Source organism: Aquarana catesbeiana, linkage group LG03 (genome assembly GCF_042186555.1).
Source record: "Aquarana catesbeiana isolate 2022-GZ linkage group LG03, ASM4218655v1, whole genome shotgun sequence".
In the NCBI taxonomy this organism is placed as follows: Eukaryota; Metazoa; Chordata; class Amphibia; order Anura; family Ranidae; genus Aquarana; species Aquarana catesbeiana.
In genome coordinates, this window is record NC_133326.1 from 656,468,155 (window position 1) to 656,484,297 (window position 16,143).

At 43.1% G+C, this 16,143-nt stretch overlaps 2 protein-coding genes across 4 annotated transcripts in view; one reads left to right on the forward strand and one right to left on the reverse strand.

The window, feature by feature from the left end:
* PALM3 (paralemmin 3) overlaps nt 1-8,377 on the forward strand; it is an 82,419-nt gene extending 74,042 nt beyond the window's left edge. The window contains exon 6 of the mRNA XM_073622752.1: nt 1,898-8,377. Coding sequence (XP_073478853.1) covers nt 1,898-3,361 — 1,464 coding nt within the window. The 3' untranslated portion in view covers nt 3,362-8,377. The remainder of the gene's footprint in view (nt 1-1,897) is intronic.
* Nucleotides 8,378-12,318: 3,941 nt separating this feature from the next.
* Nucleotides 12,319-16,143, reverse strand: part of IL27RA (interleukin 27 receptor subunit alpha) — a 68,890-nt gene continuing 65,065 nt past the window's right edge. For all 3 annotated transcript variants that reach the window (XM_073622755.1, XM_073622754.1, XM_073622753.1), the window contains one exon: nt 12,319-14,832. In XM_073622755.1, coding sequence (XP_073478856.1) covers nt 14,662-14,832 — 171 coding nt within the window. In that variant the 3' untranslated portion in view covers nt 12,319-14,661. The remainder of the gene's footprint in view (nt 14,833-16,143) is intronic.

Here is a 16,143-nt window from a genome sequence, read left to right on the forward strand (position 1 = left end):
TATTTAGCTACATATTATTGTTTTTTTAAAAAAATCACAATAAGTGTATATTTATTGGTTTGCATGGAAGTTATAGTGCCTACAAACTATGCTAAATATACTGGAAATTTTTATTTACTATTTTATACTACTAATGGCGGCGATCAGCGACTTATAATGGGATAGCACCAGGATGGGACAATGCTAATCTGACACTAACTATGCTGGGGGGGAACCACTGACATCACCAGTGACATTATTACAGTAATCATACTGATGCGCTATCACTGTACTAATGACAATGGCTGAGAAGGGGTTGACATCTAGGGCGATCGAGGGGGTTAAATGTGTGCCTAACTATGTGTAATGTGTGTGTGATGCATGCTGTTTTTTTTTTTTACCAAAGATCTCTGTTTCCCATCCCTGAATAACTGACAGGCTCCCACAGTACAATCACAGCGGGGGCCGGGTGGGATACGTTGCTTTACCTACAGCAGCAGTCCGCAGTACATTGCTGGTGGGTGGGATGCAATGGGGGGGAGAGGTGTGTGGGGGGGGGGTCCTATGCCTGCATACTTTTGCTAATAGGTGTCCCTCTTTCCCTCTTTCCCATCTCAAAAAGTTGGGAGGTATGGCTATATGACTTAAAGTGGAGTTCCACCCACTTTTACAACTCTTCAGCATCCCTCACTAAACTGCGCACTGTAAACGAATTGGATATTTAAAAAAAAAAATTCTCAGCACCTACTGTATATCTGCTGTATTCATTTTTCACTTCCTCCTCCCTGGCCATGGCCCATCGCATCATTTCCTGTTTGCAATGCCTTCTGGGAAGGGGTGGCAACTTCATCTGACACTGCCGTTGCTATGGAAACCTGACCTGAAACCTATTACACTGCTTGTGCTGCACTGACTACACAGGCCACAATTAAGATGGCCACGGCCTGCTGTAAGTTTATAAAATAACAAACTACTGCTATAAACTAACAAAACAGACCTTAGTTTACAGACTAACTTTACTAGAATACATTAAGCTTGTGTATTATAGGGGTATTCCCGCTAGATCACTTCAGGCTGGCCCATTTTGCAGGTATATCTATGTAAAACGTTTAAAATAAGTGTCTATACTGTTTAAAATCTAGTAATACACTGTCTCACCCTGCTCCGCACATGCTCAGTTGCTCTCCATTTTTAGGCTCTGCTGAATTTGTAGAGGCCAATCTGCTGACAGCCTTACAGCAGAATTAAACCCTCCTATCCTTTACAGCCAAGGACGCTGCTTCTGTTTGATCTGCAACTGCCATGATGCTGCACGTGTGATCAGTTATGACACCAGCCATTTGATGGTTTGACAGTTTGGTTGAGGACACAAGCAAATGTGACAGTTACATTCCTGGAATGCTGGGGATTGCTAAGGCTCGGTTCACACTGGGGCGACTTGTCAGGCGACCTAGTCGCCTGACAAGTCGCCTCCCGTTCTGTGCTATGGAACCGTTCTAATCGGAGCGACGCAAGTCGCTCCGACTTAGAAAAAGGTTCCTGTATTACTTTGGGGGCGACTTGGGGCGACTTGCATAGACTTCTATGCAGAAGTCGTCTCGCAAGTCGCCCCGGCAGTCGTTTGCAGGTCGCCTCGCTGAGGCGACCTGCAAGTCGTGCCGCCCATGTGTGAACCGAGCCTAACTGTTTTTGAAACCGTTAAATCAATGGGCTTAGTCACTTTATGATTTACTGCTGTTTGGGGCTCTGGGTTTCAGCAAAATGGCAGCTTCCAGCAAGAAGCAAGTTGTTGTGGGTAAAGTTCCGCTTTAACACAGCAGGGTGGCCTGTTGTACCATAATAACAAAATGCTATAGCACATAAACCTGCCTTGTAACTGTTTTGCTTTTGACTGACATGTACTTAAATTTCATTTCAGGATATTACAGTGCACAAAGAACTTGTGAATGGTGAAAGAAGCCTGAAACAAGTTGATCAAAACGAAAATCTTAAAGAACATCCAATTACAGAAGAAGCCAACCAACTGGGTGACAGTCATGGAGAAAAGCTTACTGTATCCCAAAAAGACTCCACCTCTAGCACAGAGAAAGATGGACATCCTGTCCCGGCTCCTCGATCTAAAAATGTATCAGAAAACCATAAAGCTGAACACAAACCAGATGTAGAACCTTCAGACTCAAAGGAACCTGATGATAAACAGACACATCCAAGCCAAAATGTGGATGGTTCTGTACAAAAAGATGCAGATGGTAGCCACAATTTCCCCAAAGAAGAAGCAGATGGTAGCCACAATTTCCCCAAAGAAGAAGCAGATGGTAGCCACAATTTTTCCAAAGAAGAAAACGAAATCCAAAATTCAGGACACAGCCAGGAACTTCAAGATCAGGAAGGAGAACATCAGGATCTAGGCGGGAATCCTCAAGAAGTCAGGCTGGATGAAGATGCTGTTGATGAAGTCCAAAGTATTCCAAACCAGAAGCTTGATTCCCTGGAGAAGACTTTGGAGCAGGAAGGCCAAAACTTAATGAGTCCTACAAAGGAATTAGAAAGTGTTAGTCAGACAACAGATGACTCACAACCAATGGAAGACTTGAACAACGATTTGTTCAAACCTAATGAGAACGGCAGGGAATCACTACTGGATGAAATTACAAAACTGGTAGACCTTAGAGACCAACAAATAGCCGATCAACAGAACCAGGATGGTGACAAGCCATCTTTATCTAAGAAACAGCTCTGCCCAGAGTCACAGATGCACAACAGTGAAGATGATAGCCAGAATCTGGAGGAAGGCAAATTTTCAGTGTTAATTAGCCATGAACAAGGTCATGCCGCAGATGAAGCACTTGTATTGTCTTTAGAGACAGAAAGAGCACATCCTGTTTTACTGGACATCCAAGAGGAAGCAGAGCAGCCTGTGGCAGGTTGCACAGAGTTTGAGACACCAGATGGCTTAAATCAGGGCTCAGTATTGCATTTTGAGGACCAGACTCCGGATTCAGCATCCATGCCTTTAGAAAACACTCAGAGCTCAGTGCTGCCACCTAGTGACCAGGAGGTATGCACAACACTGCCATGTATAGATAAAATTCCCAGCCAGTCACTGTTATCTGAAGGTCAGAATCAAGTTAACCAAGCTCAGATATCTCAAGTCATAGTGGTAACGCCCTCAGGACACGAGCAACGCTCTTCTAATCCTCCACAAGGCCCCTCAGCCTCCAACCAGCCTGGGACCAGAGAAACCAGCACTGCCCCTGAAAGCCAGCCCCTATTACAAAAATCTCAAGAGACTGATGCCAACCACGGGGCCAACACGGCCGAGACACGGGATAAGAGCACTCCGACGAAAAAGAAGACATGCCAGTGTTGCGTGGTCATGTGAGATGAACAATGATGCAGTAGAGTTTCAGAAATACCCTAAACGTGATCCATGACAATTGTGAGCAAACCCAGCTCTGATAAATAGTGTGTATATAGGTCAGGGAACTGTAACATACATTATATTGAAGAATGATCTCTCATTTTATAGAATTTTTAATCTAGCATTAGTCTAACTTTTTTTTTTTTTTTTAAAAGAAGAACTCTGATTTAATTGAAGCGTGCTATATGGTTTGAAATATATATTTTGTTATCCACAAAATACCACCATGTAGCAATATACATTTTATTGTTGCAGTGGTAGAGAAGTTAAAGTGTATGTAAACCCTAACAATGAACTTCTCTTATTTGCCTCCTTATGTTCTGGTAAAGGGGAACTACACTGCATCTGAGCACCACAAAGCCTATTTAATTCAGTTGTATTATTTAAAGCAAACTCACCCATCTATTAATGTGTCTGTGCTTTATTTTGCTAAACAAATCACCCTAAACACCCCCTAGCATTTCTGGCAATGGCCATCTTGACAATGGGCAGATGATTCATCTACCATATACTTCCTGGAGTCCATCTGCCCTTAGCTGAGGCATGCAGGCAAGAGGACATGCTTAGATGAGAAAATTCCTCCTCCCTTCCTGATGAAGCCTGGGATGTATGAGATCATTTGCCTAGGCACAGGGAATTAACAGTAGAAATGTAAAAAAAAAAAGTTTAAACAAGTAACTATGATTTACTTTCTTATCTATTTTCTAATGCTAGAAGCCTAAGGATTACATATAGTCAATGTTGATTGAGAGAGTAAAGTTGCACTTTACATATACCATCAAAAGTGTTTTTGTTATATTTGTTCAATACCGGCTGGTCCTGCCTGAAATCCAGTGAGTGTGAATTCTGCAGTATTATCTCAAGCAGTGTTATCGGGACTGTCTAAGTCGCTTCTGTGAACTACAGAACACCTCTCCCCTGTGTTATGGAATTGAGGAGATGCAGAAGTGTTCTGTAGTGCTGTCCTAGGGTGTCAACGCTGCTTCTCCATTGAAATGGTACAGTGAGTGAGTGCTGTCACCCTAAGACAGGAAGTGTGTTACAGGAAGGATCACCAGGTGAAGAATAAGGGAGGGGATAATGCCTGAAAAAGGAAAACTAATGCAGCAACCTCATTTAAGGACTTGTAAGCTGCAATATATTACATTTTTGTTCTTGGGTTTAAATACACTTTAAGGTTCAAATTATATAACTTCAAGAGCACAACTCCCTTGCAACCAGTATGTCTATGCCCCCTCCTCTACTTCATCATGCTGACTGATAGCACAGCTTATACAGGAGCAAAGCCGGGAAAACTCTTATGGACAGCTTTTTGTTTGAGTCAGGCTTAGCATGACGATACCCAATACAATCTGATTGTACTAAACTTGCACAATTTTATTTAAAGTTACTAAAACTATGCAATATGTGGAAAGACCTAACCAGTCCATTCAATTTGTATCCAGTCAAGCAGACCCTTGCACAATATAGGTCTTGGGTCAGTGCCGGGACAAGGTCATTTAGAGCACAGGGCAAGCTAACCAAATTGCGCCACCCTCCCAAGATGTATGAGCATTACGTGTCAGCAAAAATCCCCCCACAAAAACACTGAGCACTAATCTGCATGCTTACCCCCTAAGCATAAATTCCCCCTCCTCCCAGTACAAATCCCCCACCCCCACTGGAATCCCCCTCTCAGCACAAATCTTTGCCCCCCCCCATCCCCAAATCCCCCCAGCTTAACCACTTTCCAACCAGCCGCCGCAGGTATACTGTGGCAGGGTGGCTCTATTGCGCGAATCGCCATACCGGTACAGTGCTTCATGTAATAGATACAGCAGGCGCACGCGGCGCCCAAGCTGATGTGTGTGGCTGGCTGCCGCAATGCCCGTGCCACCCGTGATCGCTCCACAGACAGACAGAACAGAGATCTGCCAAAGTAAACAAAGCCGATCCCTGTTCTGTCAGTGGAGTACAGTGTAATCCTCTGTTTCTAGTGATTAGGAACAGCGATCTCTCTCTGTCAGTCCACCCCCCCCCCACAGTTAGAAACACCTCCCTAGGACACACTTAACCCCTTGATCGCCCCTAGTGTTAACCCCTTCCCTGCCAGTGTCATTTATACAGTAATCAGTGAATTTTTATAGCAGTAATCGCTGTACAAATGTCACTGGTCCCAAAAAAGTGTCAAAAGTGTCTGATCTGTCCACCACAATGTCGCAGTCCCGCTAAAAATCGCTGATCACCACCATTACTCGTGTGAAAAAAAAAAAGAAAATACCTTAAATCTATCCCCTATTTTGTAGACGCTATAACTTTTGCACAAACCAATAAATATATGCTCATTGCGATTTTTTTTTTTTTTTTTTAAATTGTCAGTCTTTTTTGTTTAGCGCAAAAAATAAAAACTGCAGAGGTGATCAAATACCCCCCAATGAAACCTCTATTTGTGGGGAAAAAAGGACATAAATTTTTTTGCACCACCGCGCAATTGTCAGTTAAAGCGGCGCAGTGCCGTATCGCAAAAAATGGCCTGGTCATTAAGGGGGATAAATCCTTCCGGGGGCTTAAGTGGTTAAATGTCCCCACCTCAAAAAAATTCACCCCTCCTAGCACAAATCTTCTCCTCCCCACTTCAAATACCTTCTCCCAGCCCAATTCCTCCCTAACTCCTCCCCCCAGCACAAATCTTCTTACCCCCCATCCCCCCTCCCAACACAAATCCTCCAAAATCATCACTCTTAGCACCCCTCTCCGAATCTCCCCTCCTAGAACAATACTTGCACCCTGCTGCCCCCCCAAATTCCCCCTTTCAGCACAAATCCTCTCCCCCCCCCCATCTCCTTGTGGTGCCCCTCCTGCCCACCCCTTGTCTTGGCCCTAGTCTTGGTATATCTATCTTGGTCAACTTTACGCTGACCACCCACAATATGGATGTACAGTCTCCTTTAGATCTACCAACAATTGGAGTGTAAATGCCTGTCTGTTTAGACTGGATAAGGCCCCTTTCACATGAGGTGTACTCCTCCAGGAGTCCACCTGCTCAGCGGGGAATCTGTCTGCTAAGCAGGTGGGTGGCTTTTCTTGTCAGCTCTGCCTATGCAGATTGGACACAGCCCACTGTCTTCTATGGGCGGTTGGATGTAAATGGACTGCCTGTTCCAGATGTGTGGGGAACGTCTGTTTTTAGTGGAAAGGATCGGGTGTCAACAGACACATGTCCATTGACTCCTGCTGCTCCATAGAGGGCAATGGATGGTCCGATCGGGTCCACCGAAAATTACAGGTGGACCTGATCAGTCCACCCATGTGAAAGGGACCGAAGGCTGATCATAGACAGCTGGAAGTTTTGCCAACTGATGCTGAATCAACTAAAATTTGCCCTGCAGGCACTCAAGGGTTGAATGAGAGTAAATCTAGCTGTGTATGGCTAGCTTAAAAACCTAAAGGATTATTGAGGTGGGTCCTCACCTTTACATAGTTATTAGTAAACTAAAGCTGACCATACATCTTACAAAACTGAGTGTACAATCTAGTTTAGATCTATCAAAGACTATGTAGTAGGCATGTGCAATTCGTTTAGTTCCGAATTCATTTTTTAACGAATTTCGACAAATTCGTTAATTCGGGAATATCCAAATTAATGAAAACCTGTTTAACTAATTTTTTCCGAATATTCGTAAATTCGATAAAATTGGACATTCGTACATTTGCAATTTACATTTGTGCATTCGTACATTAGTAAATTAGTGAATTCGTAAATTCGAAAATTCGGAAATCTGAAATAATAGTTAACTAATAATAACTTAACTATTAGTAATTACTAGTAACTTTTAATTTATAGGTATTGTAAATTCCTTTCAAATTTGGCTGTTAGTGAACGTAACAGATACAAATTTATCCGAAGTTATGAATGATCCGAAAAAACGGAATGGAACGTAATGAATTAATAATAATAATAATAAATAATAATAATAACAATGTTTTATTATTATTATTGATTATTAATTTGTTCCATTCCATCTGTTTAGATGCAGCATTCGTTTTGGATAATTCGTAACTTCGGTTAAATTTGTATTTGTTACGTTCACTGACAGTCAAATTTGAAAGGAAATTACAATACCTATAATTTAATAGTTAGTTACTATTTCAGATTTTTGAATTTTCAGGTTTTTGGATTTTCAAACTTTGACTTTACAAATTTCCGAATTTTCTAATTTACAAATGTACGATTTTACTAATGTACGAATGAATGAATGTTCGAATTACGAATTAACGCATTTACGAATGAACAAATTTACGAATCGCGATCATAACGAATGACCCGAAAAACGAAAAAAATAATAAACTAATGAAACTAAAATGAAAATGAACAAATTTTTTGGCTGTGCACATGTCTACTATGTAGTACAAGGATCTGCTTGAGTAGATCTGAATTGGAGTTGTTAAGGTAGACCATCAAATTACATACTTATGGTAATTCTAAAGGATATTGTACAATCAGATTTGTAGGAGTATAACCAGTTTAAAGTACATTGTACAATGAGATTGTATTGTTTGTAGCCAGCAGGGCCTGTGTCGATGGCTTTGATTCCTTCAAATGGGTTTTGCCTTCCCGTGCAATCCTATGCAAATGCAGAACCTGCTTGAAGCAAGTCAAATGCACCTGTCAATGATGATCTTGGAAGCATCTCAAACTGAAGTCATCAGCACATGCCCTAAGCCCGTCCACACTGGTTCTTGCTCAGTTTTGACATGTTGGGGTGAAGTGACCACTGACATCCACAAGCCAATTTTTCAATACCGCACTAGCAAACCCCAAAATATTTTGAATACATAAATCTTGTAGTTTTTCAGAAATGATAATTGGGTTGCTTTTTTTTATCTTCAGAGTTCTTCTTTAAATGAGCAAGGCTTTGTCTACAGTATGAATTAAAACAAAACCTTTCAAATCTATATGTTTGTTTTTCAAAATTATTATTAAAAGAGCTATATGAAGTCTAAGTGGGCATTTTCTGGCTGACAAATGATTTTTTTTTTCACTAGGAATAGGTGACACGAGGGAACGCATGTTCTCTGAAAACTTTCAGGAATACAATACAAGTCTGCTACAGATTGGTGGTAGAGGCAGCCTTGTTGAGTAGGTGAAGGTGGTGTTGGATGAAGATGTCTGCTTACTGTGCCACATAACGCCGCTGCTTTCAAAGGTGATAAAAACCAGATCACTGATTTGCTAACTTGGCACAACCAGTGGCATCCAGTTCGCAAAGCCATACGCAAAGAAGGTGGCCATTTTTTGGCCTAGGCTTACATACTTACCAGCATTATGATCTTGGATGCCGATACGCTGTTAACTCTGCCTGTGGACTCCTCTTGGCATCATAGTCCCCATTTTCCCTGGCCACTACATAACCAACCTGTTGTAGCCAGTGTGAGGAAAATGGTGATCAGTGTGGACGCTCTATCTGACACATCTGGAAGTATCAGATAACAGCGGTACCCATGAAGACAGCAAAAATTTTATGTGTCACCTACCGGGGAGGTAAGTAATCGGCTTCTTCCATTATGGTGTACTCACCCTTACCAATATATTAGACCAAGTCCATGGAAAACTGTTACTCCTACCTTCAGCCCACACTGGACATGCCCACCTTCTGGGCTATCCTGTCCAGATAACGCTCATTTTCTGGGTTTTCACCTCACTTGCAGCCACAATCTCCTCAATTAATACCTTTTTCTGAGTTACTGTGCATGTTCAGTAACTCAAATAAGAGTGATGCTGTGATCCTAAGGCACAGCACCATCAAGACAGAGAGCCAAAATGTGGGACTGTCCCGGCAAATCCGGGACAGTTGGCACCTACTGGCTGGGTTTTTTCAGAGAAGTGGCAAGTTCACTTTAAGAACAATACATCTTTACGTAGTGTATATACACCAATCAGCCATAACCTTATGACCACTAACAGGTTAAGTAAATAACATTTATTGTCTCATTACAATGACATCTGAAAGTTGGTGGGGTATATTAGGCAGCAAGTAAACATGTTGTCCATGAAGAAGATGTGTTGAAAGCAGAAAAAAATGGGCATTGCAGTTTGCTGCATACCAGCAGACCAGTTAGGCTGCCCATGTTGACCTGTGGCCACAGCCTAAAGTGCCTACAATGGGCACGGATCAGAACTGGACCACACAAATGAAAGAAGGTGGCCCAGACTGATGAATCACGTTTTCTTTTACATCATGTGGATGGCCGAGTCCCGTGTGCATCACTTACCTGGGGATAATATGGCACCAGGATGCAGTATGGGATGAAGGCAAGCCGACAGAGGCAGTGTGATGCTTTGAGCAATGTCCTGCTGAGAGACCTTGCCTCCCGCCGTTCGTGTGGATGTTACTTGACACGTACCACTTACCCCAACATCGTTGCTGACCCAAGTACACCCCTTCATGAAAATGGTATTCCCTGACATCAGTGGCCTCTTTCAACAGGATAATGCGCCCTGCCACAATGAAAAAATGATTCAAGAATGGTTTGAGGAGCACAACAACAAGTTTGAGGTGTTGTCTTGGCCTCCAAATTCTCCAGATCCAAATCCAATTGAGCATCTGTGGCATGTGCTGGAAAAACAAGTCTGATCCATCAGAGACCGCACCTTGCAATTTACAGGACTTAAAGGATCTGCTACTGACAGCTTGGTGCCAGATATCACAGCAAACCTTCAGAGGCCTAGTGCAGTCCGTGCCTCAATGGGTCAGGGCTGTTTTGGTGGTAAAAGGAAGACGTACTCAATATTAGGTGGATGGTCATACGGTTATAGCTTATAGATGTATAACAACTATGCCATGAAGAAACAATTGATTGTAAGCTCCTCTGGGGCAGGGAATGATGTAAATGGTCTTTGAACTATCAAGTCTAGCATTCAATGTTGGTGCTGTATAAATATGGGACATAAAATGCCTGATATTTCAGAGTATTGCTTCATTGAACTCCCCCTAAAACGCCATCACTGTAGCATGAAAAACATGGATGAAAATATGAAAACGTGCTTCAAAACAAATTCCCATTACTCAAAGCAATTAGCATCCAACTGCCATTTCTACAGTCAATTTCTGAAAATAAACTAGGGATTATCATTGCTTTTTATGGGCAAGTTGTTTCGTTCACTCAGTTTTCATGCATCGGCCCACCATGAATCCCTAATTACAGTCATGTTTTTCTTCCTGATATGTTGGTTGAACATTGGTTCTGCCCAATAAGCTGTTTATGAGAGACAGGTACTCTTTACCTATTTTCATTAGATAATAATGCACAGACAATAGTTAGGAAGAAGAATATTAATATATATTTTTTAAAGAAATATATATTCACTTAGAGTCAATTATTCTGTCTGTTTTTGGCCTCGTGAGTTCAAAAAATGCTGCTTTTAGAGGTCTGATATTTATTTTTGTGCCCCTCCATGTTAGCCTATGGGGGTTGATTTACTAAGACTGGAGAGTGCAAAATCTGGTGCAGCTCTGCACACAAACTAATCAGCTTCCAGGTTTGTTTTTTTTGTCAAAACTTTAAACGTAATGCCCTGTACACACGGTCGGACATTGATCGGACATTCCGACAACAAAATCCATCGGATTTTTTTCGACGGACGTTGGCTCAAACTTGTCCTGCATACACACGGTCGCACAAAGTTGTCGGACAATCCGATCGTTCTGAACGCGGTGACGTAAAACACGTACGTCGGGACTATAAACGGGGCAGTAGCCAGTAGCTTTCATCTCTTAATTTATTCTGAGCATGCGTGGCTTTTTGTGCGTCGGATTTGTGTAAACACGATCGGAATTTGAACGATCGGATTTTGTTGTCGGAAAATGTTATAGTCTGCTCTCAAACTTTGTGTGTCGGAAATTCCGATGGAAAAAGTCAGATGGAGCCCACACACGGTCGGAATTTCCAACAAGCTCCGATCGCACATATTCTGTCGGAAAGTCCGACCGTGTGTACAGGGCATAACTCCCCGTTTGTTGTGAAAAAAACATTCCCCCTCTGGGTGATCTATGTACATTGCAAGGATTATACCAACCTTTGTTGCAGATTCCTATCTTTTGTTATTCTGAAGAAATCCCTGTTTGTTCTTCTGTGCCTCTTCTGTGCTGGATGGGTCTCATGGGAGTGGTTTCATAATTATCAGTCTGCTGTGCAGTTGCAGAGCACTAATGAGGAAATCTGCTGGGCCTGCATCCCTTTAGACGTGTTCCTTTTGGGAGTATCTCACAAAAAATGACATTTTAAGTCGCGATCAGCGACTTATGGCAGTGCTACGATATTGTGGCGGACAGTCGGACGCTAACTGAAACTTTTGACACTTTGTAGGAACCAGTGACACTAATACAGTGATCAGTGCTAAAAATATGCACTGTGGTTGTACTAATGACAGGGGTTAAACATCTAGGGCAATCAAAGGGTTATCTGTGTGCCTAGCCCATGTTTACTATGCTATGTGTGCTGCTTTTACTTAGGGAAGCGATAACTTTTATTCCCTGCTTTGCAGGGACACCAAATCTTTCCCTTCCCTCCTGTCAGAATGGAGCTCTGCCGTGTTTACATATGCAAATCTCTATTCTGTGTGTCTACCCAACAATCGACAGGTGCCGGAGGATATCCAGTGCCTGGCACCCGCAAATTGGCTTCTTCTGTGAATCATTACAGCAGAAGAGGCCCACTGGCTGTGTGTGCATGTGCCCCCTAGGCAGAAGTGCAAAATCTTGTATATATACAGTAAATCTACTATAACGCAGTCCTTAACTGGTTAAATTAACTTTTTGGAGCCAGGTGTTGTTTGCAGGGCCATCTGCGTCTTGAATTTCAGCTGATTCAGCAGCATGGGGACTTTAGGTACAGACTCCAAAATATCTGATTAACAAGTTATCTGAGACACCTGAAGATCTTATAAAAACTGTTTATTTAAAAAAAAGTACATTGTGAGTAAAATTACATAGTGCACAATACAAAGTTATGCTCTCCCAGTGGAAGGGCTGACATTCCTGTCTACACAAAGGCCTTAGTAAGGCAAATAGCAATGTGTACTTAGGTAGAACAGTAACAGTGAATTCTTTTTAAGAAACATTTTGAAAATGTAAAAAAGAAAATTAAAAAAGTTTAAAAAAATAGAAACCTTTTTTTGTAAAGAAAAGCTAATTTGTATTCCCACGAAGGAAAAGACCGGGCACATGCGTCATGGACCTGTGACGCAGAATTCCCACTCACACTATAAATCCAACAATGAGATGTGCCTCAGGGCATCACAAAAACGCAGGTAAGAAAGGGTCTAGGACCAACAGGGCATTGGTGCAAATTGCAGACATTGCAGATTTTGAAGTGTCCCAATATGGGATATGCCTGACAACAATTTTAGGGCCCTTTCACAATTACGCATACATTAAGTTACATTATGTCCATTTTGAATGCAATATATTTTTATTGAACGTTTTGTGCCTGGAGCAATGAGCGGTCATTCTTTTCATTTTTGTCACCGTCTGCCCTGAGAAATCTGACTGCTGTGAGCTTTGCGCTTTGGGCTATGAGGTAACCATGACTGAGCGGGTAGACAGGATTCTAGAGTTTGGTGCATAAAGCACATATCCAAGGAATTATAAATCAGGAGACAGTCTTGTCGGACAGGTTGAGCACCCTCTGTTTTACTTGTATACCCTGAAGCTGTATGACAGCCATAATAACCCTGTCCTGACATGCATGCCTGCTAATTAACAAACAGTATGGAGGCGAGAGTAAGCAGGAAACCTCACACCTCTGTAAACCGCTGAAACCGTAAAGATCTGATGATCTGATGTGTCCTTCCCACTCTTCTCTCCAGCTTCACTCCATCAGCTGTGTTTGTGGCGCCATTGTGGAGTAGGCTTCCATTTTTCATTAATGACACAAACCTATCAATTCCTCAGGAGTTGGCACGTTATGGGCTTACACTGGTCTGGTGGGGGCGCTGTTGAGGGTGATGTGGGGAAACTTGTTCCATTTCTTCCACCTCTGTGAAGAGAGAACTCCATCACTTGTGTTTGTGGCATCATTGTGGAGTAGGTTTAATACATTTCATTATTATTACAAACCCATCAGTTTCTCAGGGGTCGGCATGAAGTGCTTCTCATAGCCAGAGGTTATGGGCTTACACTGGTCTGGGGAGGGTGCTGGAGAGGGTGATGGTGGGGACACTGGTTCCATTTCTTCCACCTCTGTGATGAGAGAACTCCATCACTTGCGTTTGTGGCATCATTGTGGAGTAGGTTTAATTTTTTCATTATCACAAACCCATCACTTCCTCAGGGGTCGACACGAAGTGCTTCTCAGAGCTGGAAGTTATGGGCTTACACTGGTCTGGGGAGGGTGCTGTTGAGGGTTATGGGGGGGGAAACTGGTTCAATTTCTTCTACCTCTGTGATGGGAGAATGCCATCACTTGCGTTTGTGGCATCATTATGGAGTAGGTTTCATTTTTTCATTATCACAAATCCATCACTTCCTTGGAGGTGGACATGAAGTGCTTCTCAGAGCCGGACGTTATGGGCTTACACTGGTCTGGCTGGGGTGTCGGTGAGAGTGATGGTGGGGCAACTTGTTCTATTTCTTACACCTCTGTGATGGGAGAATTCCATCACTTGTGTTTGTGGCATCATTGCGGAGTAGGTTTCACTTTTTTCATTATTAGCACAAATTCATCACTCTCTCGGGGGTCGGCATGAAGTTCTTCTTGAAGCCAGACTTTATAGGCTTACGTTGGTCTGGCGGGGGTGCCGGAGAGGGTGATGTGGAGAAACTGGTTCCATTTCTTCCACCTCTGTGATGAGAGAACTCCATCACTTGTGTTTGTGGCATCAGTATGGAATAGGTTTAATTTTTTCATTATTAGCACAAACCCATTACTTCTTCGGGGTTCGGCATGAAGTGCTTCTCGTAGATGGACATTGGTCTGGCGGGGGTGCCATTGAGGGTGATGGTGGGGAAACTGGTTCCATTACTTCCACCTCTGTGATGGGAGAACTCCATCAGTGGTATTTGTGGCATCATTGTGGAGCAGGTTTCACTTTTTTCATTATTAGCACACATCCATCACTTTCTAAGGAGCTGGCACGAAGTGCTACTTGCAGTCTGATGCTATAGCACCACATTGGTCTGGTGAGGTTGATGGAGGGGAAACTGGTTCCATTTCTTCCACCTCTGTGATGGATCACTTGTGTTTGTGGCATCATTGTTGAATAGGTTTCATTTTTTTCCTTATTAGCACAAACCCATGACTTCCTCAAGGGTCGGCATGAAGTGCTTTTCATAGCCGGACGTTATGGGCTTAAACTGGTCTGGCAGGGGTGCCGGTGGGGGTGATGGTGGGGGCGATGGTGGGGAAACTGGTTCCATTTCTTCAACCTCTATGATGGGAGGGTTAGAAGGAGTCTATATTGGAAAACAAAAAACAAAGTACAAAACGTTACAACATGTATAATGTCACTCACATCTGCAGTCCCACCTGCCTTCCATCGGGACCTGCTTTAGTTACTAGTAAGGCGACAGTGTAAAGGCACAGAGTGTGTCAGATCTTCCTATAGTTCCCCCCCCCAATACTTTTTTTCTGATTGCTTCCATCACAGTACTAGTACAGTACTACTTTACATACAGCTTAAAACAAAACTACAGCCAAAAATAACAAGATAAAAATGAATAGCCTATTAAAGCGGAGGTCCGTCCACCGCTGCAAAAATTAAAAGCCAGCAGCTTCACATTCTGCAGCTGCTGACTTTTAATAATCGGACACTTACCTGTCCTGGAGTCCAGCGATGTCGGCACCGCAGCTGAGGTTTCCATCAGTTGTCGGGTGCATGCCGCCTCCATTCCGAGTAAGGGAACCCGGCAGTGTAGCCTTTCGGCTTCACGCCGGGAACCCTACTGCGCATGCGCGAGGCTCCTCTTCTCTCTCTTACTGGCCCGGCAACAGGGGGGGGAGGGAGCCCCAGCTGTGACATCAATACCTGCGGCTGAGGCTCCCGGTAGTGGGGAAAACATACCTGTGAAAGACTGGTATGCTGCCCCCCCTCCCCCCCGAAAGGTGTCAAATGTGGCAGGGGGGGGGGGGGGAGTACAAAGAGCGGAAGTTCCACTTTTGGGTGGAACTCTGCTTTAAAAGATAAACCCTATGCTGCAACATTCACTTTCAATCCACAGGGTTACTCATACCCACAGTACTTCTTTTCTACCACTAGGTGTCCTCACTCTGATCCTCAATCTGATCCGCAGTATTTCTTTTCTTCCACTAGCGGCTCAATATGATCCTCATTTTGATCAGCATTATTTTCTGCCACTAGATGTCCTTAATCTGATGGCTAGCATCATTCAACCCACTGGACCCACCTGTGACTGGACAGTGAAAAGAGAAGCAGCACAGTGATGAGCTCATCTCCCCTTCACTCCGCTCTCTCCTCCTATCAGCATGCTTATTGTCTGCACATGAATTGATTGGCTTCTTGTACTTGCTTTTTCCTCTCACTCGCCAGCTCTGTTATATATGATTTGACTGCAGGAGGCTGATACCTGGTCAAATTCAGGTACTAACACTGCTTGGCTTTAAAATATACATTTAATGAAGTATTAATGAAAATGGCAGTGGTTGATGGTTAATGGTTATTATGTGACTTTTATATCTGCCTGGAGTTCAGGTTTAATACCTTCCCGTCCAGCGTGGGGGGGGGGGGTAGTAAGTATTCGCGATCA